Below are 12,778 nucleotides of genomic sequence, written 5' to 3'. Positions count from 1 at the left end.
AGGGACAGTCTCGATTGCACCCTTCGCCAGCAGGGTGGCAATCTCTAATCTCATGATAGGGGCATTGCCACCGACCAAAGTGGAGCGGACTCCCCAGAAGCGGGGAGGAGACCGTGCGAACTGAATCGCATAGCCGAGCCTGACGGTACGCGCGATCCAGTGGGACAGACGGGGAAGCTCTAGCCAGGCTCCCAGGAACTGAACCAACGGGATCATGCGAGCCACAGGCGTCCCCCCGGAGGGGCAGCGAAGCGGAGTAACAGGCCCAGATGTGGACGGCATAGCGGCCCGGAGAGGGGGCACAGTTAGCAACCGCGCCCTGGCAGAGGGGGCCAGGGGAGGACCAGGCTGGTCGTCCCGCGGGGGCCTGCTCTGCCAGGGGTCTGGCGACAGAGGGGGACAGGGGCGAAGCGGTCCGTGGACGGCACGCCGTGTCAACCGCCTCTGGGACAGAGGGGGGCGAGGAGAGCACGGCTTGTGGGCGGCGCTCTGTGTCGCCCGAGAACTCTGTGAGCTCAGGGAAGAGGGGATTGTTTCTGACTTTAACCACATTAGGGTGCTGCCCACCCGTGGGTGAGCAGCGGGGAGTGGAGAACAAAAGATTGTCCCCCGGCCCTCCACCGGGGGAAGGAGTGGTCCTGCTACCACCTCCTGTGAAACAATCATCATCCCTGAGCAGCCCTTTTCAGGAGCGCCGCTTGGCCCGGCGTTTAGCGGGGGGCGGGGCAGGAGAGGGCTGTGGCGCCTTCTTACGGCTTCCTCCGCGACCGGCCCTGGGTGGAGGCTGCTGCGTGGTCCGGGCGGGAGCCGCAGGAGGGCGCCCTCGGCGGGAAACAGGTTCAGCCACAGATGTCGCTCCTGGACCACAGCTGTGGACATCACCAAACCCAGGGAGCGCGCGGTAACCTTCGTCGCCCGGAGAGCAAGGTCGGTCGCGGCGCGCAGCTCATCAAAGAGCCCTGGGTTTGTCCTACCCTCGTGCATGTCTCTGAGCATCTGGGCCTGGTAAACCTGCAGAGTGGCCATAGCATGCAGTGAAGCAGCCGCCTGTCCCGCCGCTCTGTAAGACTTCGCCACCAGGGTCGACGAAAATCTACAGGCTTTCGATGGGTGCTTAGGCTCGCCCCGAGAAGAAGCACTCTGAGGACATAGTTGCATGGCAACAGAGCGTTCAACCGGGGGAAGCCCAGTGTACCCACGGGCAGCTGCCTCATCGAGGGGAGGAAAGGCGGATGAGACCAGCGAGCGGTCCCGAGAAGACAGGGGGGTCTTCCAGGACTTCGAGATCTCATCATGCACATCCGGGAAGAAAGGTATTGGGGTTTGCCGAGGACGAGGGTCGGCGGCCTTACCCAAAAACCAATCGTCCAGCCGCGAGCGCTCAGGACAGGGTGGAGGCCTCCACTCAAGTCCGATGCTCGCGGCTGCCCGGGAAAGCATGGCCGTCATCTCCGGATCAGACTCGAGCACAGCCGTATGCACACCGGAAGGTGGCAGCTGTGACGAGCCCTCACTTCCAGAAGAGTCAAACCCGCCTAGTGATGCTGCAACAGACATGGCATCTTCCTCTCTAGCTTCAACTGAAGCACGCGGGCCACCAGAGGGTAGACCCGCGGGAATCAGCAGTTCACTAGCGGGCACCGTCATTGAAGAGGGGGGCTGGGGTCGCGGACACATAGTCGGCGCCTTGTTCCAGACCGTAACCCTCAGATCACCCTGGCCACCAGCCGCAGGACGGGGGGTGGATGAGGGGACTCTCACTCTTGCGAGTTCACCGAGTCTCGACCGTAATGACGCGATGGTCATGTTCCCACAGAGAGAACATGAGTCATCCACGAGCGCTGCTCTAGCATGATCAATGCCCAAACATACTATGCAACGCTCGTGCCCATCAGAGTCCGATACCAATCTGCCGCAACCAGAAGTACACGGGCGAGACATCTTTAAAAAGACGTGCCACGTGTAAGCTCTTTTAGTGAGAGAAAACTCAAGTGTTGAAGCACCCGGGGAGAAACGCACCGACTGGCAGACCACTGCAACAGATCAGCAGGAAGCACGCTCTCGCCGTAGATCGCCGTCACACCAACACTCGAGGTACTCGTTTGTAAAGCTGACAATTCAGAGATGGCTTGTGGAGAGAAGAATACACTTGGCTCCGAAGCGAAAACATATCTGCTTGCTGCCGGCTTCCTCCTTTTATACCCACGAGGTGGGGCGGAGTTACGCCATGCAAATTCCGCAGACCCATGGCATTTCTTTGCCATTGGCTCGTTTTGTAATACTCGAAGTTGATAGGCTTTCTAAGCGAAACCCCATTCGTCGTCATCCGACGTAACTCGGAGTGACAACGAAAGGGAACAAGCTTTACTTTCATGGACTCTAATGTATAGTCATAATTTTTCCCCTCATAAATGTACCATTTGGAACAACAGATGTATAAGGATTAGAAACAAATCAATTTTTTTTTTAAATTGGTTCGTAAAGGGAATTATTTGGGTTAAACAGTTGATAAAAAATGATGGTGTCTTATACAATTATAATGAGTTTGTTCATATATATAACTTTTCAGTTGATCCTGTCCAATATTTTTTTGGTTTTACATGCAATTCCCAAGGAAATTTTGAGATTATTGGAAGGTCATAATAATTGTTCTCTACAAACAACAGTAGAAGAATTTACTTCTTGTATTAAATTGCAGGGTAAGGATTTCACAAGTTCTGGATGTAATAATATTTTTTTGCGGTCCCTTCTTCAATCTAAATGTATATTTGCTGTTACTATTCACTGGAATTCTTTATTTAAGAGACATATTGAGTGGAGTAAAGTTTGGATGACACCTCACAAGTATTGCATTACAAACAAAGTAAAAGAGGTTTCATATAAAATTTTCCATCGAATTTACCCATTTAAATCACTTGTGGTACAACGTTTTAAAGTGAACATTGAAGATATTTGTGCTTTTTGTAAAACCACCCCTAAGACTATTAAACATTTATTTTGGGAATGTCCCAAGACCCAAATGTTTTGGAAAGAACTTAGTAATTACTTGCAAAGTAAAGTTATGACTCCTGTTAACTTTGAAGAAATTGATGTAATGTTAAAATGTTTCTCATTTGAGGGTGAAAAAAACATTTTGTTTATTTTTGATTTAATTGTTATAATTTCATGTTACTATATTCATAAGGTCAAATGGAATGGAAAAATACCAAATTTTGAACATTTTAAAATTGATGTTAAGATATATTTAGAAACTATTTCCAAAAGTAAAAACCTGAAAGCTATGAAAACTAAACATCTGTTTGACAAGTACAAACTTTTTTTGTAAAAAGTCTTTCAGTAGCCTATTTATTATTATTTTTTCTTTATTTTTTTTATTATTTTTTTTCTTTTCATTTCTTCTCTACCCCTGACATGTATGGTTATATGTACTCTTGTATGTAAACTGTTTTGTTATTATTAAAATTCAATAAAAATAAAAAATAAATTTAAAAAAATCTTCAATCAAGTATACTGAATTTGATCTTTTATAATCACTACTACATTGAGACACCAAGTGTTTCACACTGGGTGTTTTAGAACCTCATGCTGTTTTTATTAGTTGAAATACTGCAGCAGATAGGTGCTGGATATGTAGCCTATACTGAATTTTATTCAAATGTTTTTGAGTTTCTTCTTTTGAAATGGAAAATTGACAGTTCCGTAATGTGCCCTCTGGGACTCCGTGGTAGTCACGTGACAACTAGTCTCGTGGACGACATAGGCTATGTAATTCAATGGGTCAGAGAATGCTATCACATAGGTCAATTTAAAATACATGATTTTTTTACTAATAAGTTAAATACCGTCACATAATTCGTAGTCGTAGTAACACAAGAAGCTGTAATTTCGGCCTACGTACGGCTTGCCTAACGTTTTTCCGTTTCGGATCGAGCTCCACACGGACAACAAAATAAATCAATTGTATTATGTTTATTTTAGCACATATTCCTATTTTTAAATACTTGGAATGGTTTATTCAAGTGAATCAAATCAGACAGCGCTACGCGTAGCCTAACGTTAGGCCTTAAAGTTATAGCAGTCCGACAGTAGCCTAGCCCATTCATTCAAAATATGAATCGACGCTGGCACTGAATGAGCAAACATTCAATAACTCCAGATCATTGGATTAGCTATAGGCTAGTGCACTGGATACAGATCAGCAGTTATAATAATAAAACAAGATAATGTTAATTACATTTTACACAATGTTATAGGCTATGAGATCGCGCTCATCTAGCCTATCACAGCGGGTTTTCTGATGATGTTAAACGATCTAACTGTTATAAAGATATTAAAAAACAATTCCTCTTGACATTTAAAACATAATACAACACATTAATGAACATTAAATTAATTAAATTACTTGCCTTTTTTGCAGCTGAAAATGTTCCTCCCGAAAATGAAATCTTCTGAAGATCTCCGGCCGAGACCTAGGATTTAACCGCCCTTTTTTTTTTTTCAGGCGGCCGAGTTCCATAATTCTTGTTGTGGCCCGACTGTGACAAAACGAACTCGGGCCGACGGTGAATACACACAGCTACACCGAGTACGGACCTGACACCAATACAACTGCTTTTAGCCGACACTGGCCCATTCATAAAACGCCGTATATGAGCCAGCGCGAGTACAACTGCTTTTAGCCGACACTGGCCCGTTCATAAAATGCCGTAAATGAGCCAGCGCGAGTACAACTGCTTTTAGCCGACACTGGCCCATTCATAAAACGCCGTATATGAGCCAGCGCGAGTACAACTGCTTTTAGCCGACACTGGCCCATTCATAAAACGCTGTAAATGAGCCAGCGCGAGTACAACTGCTTTTAGCCGACACTGGCCCGTTCATAAAACGCCGTATATGAGCCAGCGCGAGTACAACTGCTTTTAGCCGACACTGGCCCGTTCATAAAACGCCGTATATGAGCCAGCGCGAGTACAACTGCTTTTAACCGACACTGGCCCATTCATAAAACGCCGTATATGAGCCAGCGCGAGTACAACTGCTTTTAGCCGACACTGGCCCATTCATAAAACGCTGTATATGAGCCAGCGCGAGTACAACTGCTTTTAGCCGACACTGGCCCGTTCATAAAACGCCGTATATGAGCCAGCGCGAGTACAACTGCTTTTAGCCGACACTGGCCCGTTCATAAAACGCCGTATATGAGCCAGCGCGAGTACAACTGCTTTTAGCCGACACTGGCCCGTTCATAAAACGCCGTATATGAGCCAGCGCGAGTACAACTGCTTTTAACCGACACTGGCCCATTCATAAAACGCCGTATATGAGCCAGCGCGAGTACAACTGCTTTTAGCCGACACTGGCCCATTCATAAAACGCTGTATATGAGCCAGCGCGAGTACAACTGCTTTTAGCCGACACTGGCCCGTTCATAAAACGCCGTATATGAGCCAGCGCGAGTACAACTGCTTTTAGCCGACACTGGCCCATTCATAAAACGCCGTATATGAGCCAGCGCGAGTACAACTGCTTTTAGCCGACACTGGCCCGTTCATAAAACACCGTATATGAGCCAGCGCGAGTACAACTGCTTTTAGCCGACACTGGCCCATTCATAAAACGCCGTATATGAGCCAGCGCGAGTACAACTGCTTTTAGCCGACACTGGCCCATTCATAAAAAGCCGTATGTCAGCCAGAAGTGTTGTGTACACAGCCGGCACGACTCTGGCCCATTATCTTTTCACCGATGCCGACACTGAGCCGACAGTAGCGCATTTCAGCCGGAATCGGCCCAAATGTGCTTGCTATGTGGGGTCCCCCGCGTAATCTACGCCCATGCTCAAAATATTCCCAGTTAGGGGACGTCTTCCTTTTTTTGGCTGTTGCCATTGCTGTAAATACAAACCCTTCACCAAACACCCAAATACCAACACCAAATTACCTAAAAAAAACACCAAAAGTGCAACGATCTTACAAAAACAAAATTTGGTTTGGGCGCTTTGGAACGTTCCCGAGCGGACGTTCGGAGGACGTCCGCACTTGGTCCCCTTTGTAACGTTCGCTGACGGCCATTCCGATGACGTTCGCATTTGGTCCGCTTTGTAACGTTCGCTGACGGACATTCCGATGACGTTCGCATTTGGTCCGCTTTGTAACGTTCGCTGACGGACATTCCGATGACGTTCGCATTTGGTCCGCTTTGTAACGTTCGCTGACGGACGTTCTGAGGACATTTGTTCGGACCAGTTTGCGAACGTCCCTATTTCGTCCCTCACCTGCCATTTCCATGACAACACTTGCAAAATCCAGTCGCCCATGCGTTTGCTATCATCAAAGCTGACACTTTGCAATTCAGACAAACGAATAATTAAACTAAAATATAAATGCAAGCTATTTGCATTAATTGTAAAATTAAGTTCGTGCTAAAAATTTTAGTGTTTTAATGTTAAGATAATAACTTTCATGTTACTTCATGTAAATTCTATCACTGATTAAAGATTTAATAAAATCACGAGACTGTTTTCACCCGTTATAATTCAAACATCAAAAACATGATTGATTCAATTGAATATGAGCTACAATTTATAAAGGCTATTCCACATGCACGAAGAGGTTGAATCCCAGGAGCTCTAAAAGAATGCATCGACTTCAAATGATGAATGCAGCCAAGGAAAACATGAAGAATGGAAAAATTGCTGGAAAGAAAGTGGAAAATAACACAGGTAAGACAAATAAAAGTATCCTAAACATTTACCTGTCAAACTGTTGGTCAGACGAAGGTGACTGGTTTTATTAAAAACAATTTATTTTAGGAAAAATATTGTTCTAATTATTGCACTTAAGACTGATAGCACATGCAGATCAAATAACAAAAAAAAAATTGGAGAAACAAGCAAGTGACGATCAAATCATAGGATCAAATGCACCTAAGCGAGTGACGTCATTCCTTATTGTACGCGGTTTGTATCCATGGCAACGCTCAGCTTCGTAGTGACAGTTAACGGTCCTCCTCAGACGCAGCCTTGTGTTTTCTCTTTCGTCTGTCTAAAAGGTAATTTTAATTTTTAGATTATTATACATTAGTTACCATAACCACTGTCCATCTTTAAATTATATGAAAAATGTTACCTTTTAAAACGTGTCCTGAAGTTGTCCGCAATGTACCGCTGATAACAGTTATGCTAACACTACGAAGCTAATGTTATATGTTAAGCTGAAATGAGACAACGTTATATTTCACATATGGATATATAGACATTTAAAGTCATAACACTATGTTCATTTTGTTGTTTTAGGTAGATGCCAAAGGGGGAGAATTGCCATCGGATTACCCACAGCTGACCGACAAACACACACACACACACACACACAGCTGCCAGCGCATTTGAAGACACACACACACGGAAATAGCACAACACCTTTACAATTGTTTAAATAAACAATTTACTTTGTTCCTTACACCGTGTCTGTTTTCTTTGGTTAGCCAGAAGTAAAATAAAATAAAATTCAGGGGACTAAACGCTTTAGTCCCATAAACGTCCCGAATGGCCGCTGGTGGTCCTGGGAACGTCCTCTTGAACGTCCGGAGGACGTCTTCGCGAAGGTCCGCAGGACATCAAGCGGACCCTACACGGGGACGTTCGGGGGGACGTTCGCACAGGCCATTTAGGGGACGTTCTGGGGACCTTTTTTTGTTAGCTGGGTTATACCTAACAAGGTACGTCCCCCGGACGTTCCGAACGTCCCCTTACGTCCGCATTAGGTCCGCTTTGTAACGTTCGGTGTGGGACGTTCCGAGGACATCCACTTATGTCCGCATTTGGTCCGTTCTTTTTTTGTGCGGAGCAGAGCGAGCACTTTCAATTCATTTATATGTGATTTTGGACGCACTGCAAGTCTTGATTTACCAATATGGCTCCCATGGTTTCCTTGTCAAGGGCACTTCTTCTCTCTGTACTACCGTCAGTTTTACTCTTTCCCCCTACAAAAGACAATACATGATACATGAACATTTGAATAGGATACAGAGGGCATGCACAATTGTCTTCTGACTAGTTTTAGATCTCCAAATATTTTTGTTCACCTCAACAGTGGAAGTAAAGAAAAATAACTACAGGTATGCTGAATTTGAAAGATATTTTTATGGGCAAGTTAGATGTAGATGCCTTTTTTAAACTACTCAGATTAATATCTAAGAATTTGACTTGGCCTTTGAAACGGTCTACCTTTCAAATTGCTCTGGATCAGAACCTCTAGTGGGAAGGCGGCCATTAAAAGAACACGGACCATTGAAGTGGCTGTTTGGGCCTGCAGAGCAGAAGTCCATTGATGCTGTAGGATTGTTATGCCCGTGCCATGTGCTAACTCCACCTGTGGTTGTGATCACATAAACAAGTTTTAAAAGATTTAATTTGAAAATAATGTATATTGTAAATCTCTTTTTAAGTTTTTATTTAGCCATTTCACCCATTGGAGAAATGCTTAACAAATCTTTATGTACACACCTAAATCCTCAGCAAAAAGTACTTACATAATTAGCATCACTGGAACACTAAAAAAATAAAATTGAAATAAAACCAAAATGAAAGTCAACAATGTTATTACAGACAGACTGTTGCTGGTAAACTATAAAGAAAAGAAGGAAGTGCTTAACTACAAACCTTTACACACTTTATTAAGAATTAACAAAGCAATTACTCGTAACTGCACCATGTATTTTGGCAAGGCAAAAACAAAGTACTTACTTTACTAGCAGACAGAGAAGCATTGGATGTAGAACATATTTTGCTGTTATGCTGAGGAAAATAAGTCACACAAACATGAGAAAACACAAAGGTGAGTAAATGATGAGATATATCAATTTTAGGTGAACTATTGTTTATCTACCACAGTCATGTTCAAATAACGATGCTATGATTAATGATCCTGACTTGACAAGTATATTTGAAATGTAAAAAATAAGATAAAAACAATAGTTAAAATGCATAACTTACATCAAGGACATCTGCATTTGATTGCACAGGCTAAAATGAATATGGTAAATGGATATGTTAGCAATAGTACTGGACAATTGTTTACAATATACGTTTATCTAATGATCTATGTAACTGGCACTTCTAGCAGGATAATTATACCACAAAATGCCGAGATTTAATATACAGTATAGTAGTTTGCATGTAGCCGTGGTATGAAGTACAACTTGTTCTGTTGTAATTTCTTTATAATTATTTTAATTTCATGGTTTATTATAAATGTTTAAAAAATCGATTAGAAATGTCATTATTTCAATAGTTATGCTTAGTATGTGACATAATAGCATGTGGGACAGACATTACATAAAAAGTAGCTAATACTTACTTTAGGAGCATGTGAGAGGGGAACATGAGATGGAGTCTTTGAAATCTGTAAAAGAGAAATTCATGTATTAGAAACAAGTCAACACTGTAAATCAGAAAAACATTTACATAGCAGACTGTTTCTTGTTCAGATTCAGTGTACAAGTACAATCAGGACCGTCCCAAGCGTAGCGTGGGGTGGTGTCGGGCAGTGCAAGTTAGTATTAGCACCCCTCTCAATCCCCCACCCCGTTCGTTCGTGATCACGGCCCTGAGTACAATGTACAAGTACATATGTTTTAAAAAAAAATATATATATATATATATCATATGTTAATAGATATGAAAATGTGTAAAATGTACATCATGAACATCTGCAACAGATTCCACAAGCTATTGTAAACTGCACCAAAAACAACAACAACAATAATGATAAAGGCAAACAAATTAATTAATTAGATTTAAATCTTACGTCAGGGACATCTGCAATTGATTTCATGGGCTGAAATAAGAAGGCAGAAATATTACTAATGAGCAACTCTAAAGGTCTTAAAAAGTTTTAAAAGGCAAGAAAATGTGGAGCATTGTAAAATAAATTAAGGCATAACTGTGCTTTACATTATGTAAACAATTCTTCTAACCTCTTGGAGTAAGTGCTTCGTAGCCAGAAGGAGAGGTGGGATTTCTGTGAACGTAAAATTAAATGTGAATATATTTTGAAAAATACTGTAGAAAGACCAAACTGTAAGCACACACACACACACACACACACACACACACACACACACACACACACACACACACACACACACACACACACACACACACACACACACACACACACACACACACACACACACACACACATATATAGTGTACTGGTCAGAAATTTGGAAACATTACTATTTTTAATGTTACTTTTTCTAATGATATCTATTTTTTTTTCAGGATTCATTGATTAAAAAGAACAAAGTGAAAAAGAACAGCATTTATTTAAAATAGAAATATTTTCTAACAAAATTTAACACTTTTTATCAATTTAATTTATCCTTAAATTGATAAAAAGTGTAACTGTTAAATTGATACAAAGTGATAGTAAAGATTTATATTGTTAGAAACGTTTTCTATTTTGAATAAATGCTGTTCTTTTCAACTTTATATCCATCAATGAATCCTGAAAAAGTATCACAGATTATAAGAAATATTATGCAGCTCAACAGGTTTTCAGCATTGATAATAATCATAAATGTTTGTTGAGCATCAAATCATATAAGAATGATTTCTGAAGGATCATGTGACACTGAAGACTTTATGGATCATTAAGGATTAATGATGCTGAAAATTCAGCTTTGTTTACAGGAATAAATTATGTTTTAAGTATATTTAAATAGAAAACCATTATTTCAAATTGTAATAATATTTCACAATATTACAGTTTTTTTCTGTATTTTGATCAAAATGCCGGATTGATAATATATTACACACACACACACACACATATATATATATATTTATACAGTACAGTACTTACTTTCAAGTATTTCATTTTTCAGCCTCTCATTTTCTTTATTTAGACTCATGTTCTCTTCTCTCAGCTGATTTATCACATGCTGTAGATGTTCAATTTTTTTTTCATTCCACACCTTTAGATCATTTGGTAGTAGGTCTGTGAGCTGTCCATTAAAAATACATAATTTACTGTGAACAAGTACATTTATATGTATTTATAATTATGTTATATATATATACACATACAGTTCTAGCAAACACTCACCTTTTTCTTAGCTGCTGGTTCCTCTCTCACCTGTGCGGCCTCTAGGAGTTTCATTGTGGGTCTAGTCTTTCTCTTGAGAATGACTGGCTTGGGTAGCTGTTCTTCAAGCTCCTTGAGCTGTATTTGCAACGTTCTCTCCCTTTCTGAGGAGATAGAATAATGCTGAGATAAAGGCTAACGTTAATGATTGTAGCACGTCACACGGTCCTGATGATGTTAATTACATAAAAAAACAAAAAAACAAATTGAATAATTTACTGACGTCTTGTTAAGCGTATCCAGAATAATAAAGCATGATATAAGAGTATAGGATAATAAAAATAGGAAACTTTACCTGCTATCTTGACGATGGAGGCCTCATAAACCGCCCACCCACCTTTCGGCTCTTTGACGCCTTGGCGCCACTCCACCAAGTAAACTTCCTTTTCTTCCATACCCGCTGAGTATTCATCCTCATCAAATCCTCTTATTTGTTCAGTAGGCAGAATAGCGAATTTTCCAATAGGGGCTGGCTGCAGACTACGGGGCGAGTGGAGCTCCATTCAAAAGCGGAAATACGTCACCTCCACTGCGACCTTACTGTCTATGACTGCGACCGAGTGCATATATATATATATATATATATGTATATATTTATTTATTTATTTAACCGAGCGCATATATACGTGACCTCACCTAATCTTCACACACAAAATCAAAGCAGTATACCAAACTTTTACGGTTTATGACTTTTAAATATAATATTATAGTAAAAATAATTTCAGAATTTTGTATTTAAAGCTAAATAACATGTACAAATCAACCAATGTAAAATAATGAAGAATAATTTCCACAAATTAAGTTTTAATTGTTTTTATGTAAAAAAACAAAAAACAAATAATCTACACAAATAAAACACAATAACTGTATGGTCCATACTGTAAAAAAAAAATACAAATATGAACAAAATAATTATTTAGAATTTTGTATTTAAAGCAAAATAACATGCAAATCAACCACAGTAAAATAATGAAGAATAATTTCCAGTTAATTGAATTGTTTAAATATATATATATATATTGACAGCACACTTGAATTACAAAAAAGTGACCAAAATTGTCACATCAAAGACAACACTGCGCGCACACACACTTCACTGTTCAAGACCTCCATCATCCAAAAAGCAATCCCAGCTACAGTAGCCAGGGTTGTCATCTGAGGAGTAAAACCCCAAAAGCACTCCCCGTTGTCCATTTCCCTGGTAGCCAGCCCCACAGTCTTTGTAAAGCTGGCTGCATTGTAGGCGGCTGCATATAGAGATGGTGTACGGCTTTCTGTACATTTGACAGTGTCTCTCTGAAAGTCTTTTCCAACTCACTACACCTGTTCAATTTCAAAACACAATGAAAGTCACAATTCAGACAATAAATGCACAAATCTTTAGCTGCCAAAAGTTTCATTTTAGGGAAATGGATTAGGGTGAAACCGTTTTAACTGAAAATGCATAACGTTAAATTCTCTTCAGATTTACACTTCTCAATACAATCAAATCCCCACTAAACAATTAAACAATAAATACAAACATACCTGCCACACACCAACACTAAAATGTTATCTATATGTGGTCTCGGGCCATTAAATAATGCTCAAAATGGAGATTTGCGTTCGTGCATCTCTTAACTAAAAAAATG

The 12,778-nt window shown here is 41.0% G+C and overlaps 1 protein-coding gene and 1 long non-coding RNA gene across 2 annotated transcripts; one reads left to right on the top strand and one right to left on the bottom strand.

The window, feature by feature from the left end:
• The first annotated feature begins 6,556 nt into the window (after positions 1-6,556).
• On the top strand, positions 6,557-7,457 carry LOC143742552 (uncharacterized). Its single transcript, XR_013205468.1, has 2 exons — positions 6,557-6,721; positions 7,295-7,457. It is a non-coding gene; the product is annotated as an uncharacterized LOC143742552 (long non-coding RNA).
• A 410-nt stretch (positions 7,458-7,867) lies between these two features.
• On the bottom strand, positions 7,868-11,650 carry LOC143741410 (uncharacterized). The gene is made up of 11 exons (XM_077233769.1): positions 11,443-11,650; positions 11,109-11,251; positions 10,866-11,007; positions 9,976-10,019; positions 9,807-9,836; positions 9,357-9,401; positions 8,993-9,022; positions 8,744-8,794; positions 8,530-8,550; positions 8,225-8,369; positions 7,868-7,980 (listed from the first exon to the last, which is right to left on the bottom strand). Exons 1-11 carry the CDS (start codon positions 11,648-11,650, stop codon positions 7,868-7,870), a joined length of 972 nt encoding a protein of 323 aa, XP_077089884.1.
• Positions 11,651-12,778: the final 1,128 nt, after the last annotated feature.

The sequence above is a fragment of the Siphateles boraxobius genome, unplaced genomic scaffold, assembly GCF_051911475.1.
Source record: "Siphateles boraxobius isolate OS27281-9 unplaced genomic scaffold, OSU_SipBor_1 19, whole genome shotgun sequence".
NCBI lineage: Eukaryota > Metazoa > Chordata > Actinopteri > Cypriniformes > Leuciscidae > Siphateles > Siphateles boraxobius.
This window is presented reverse-complemented; position numbering and strand designations above follow the sequence as displayed.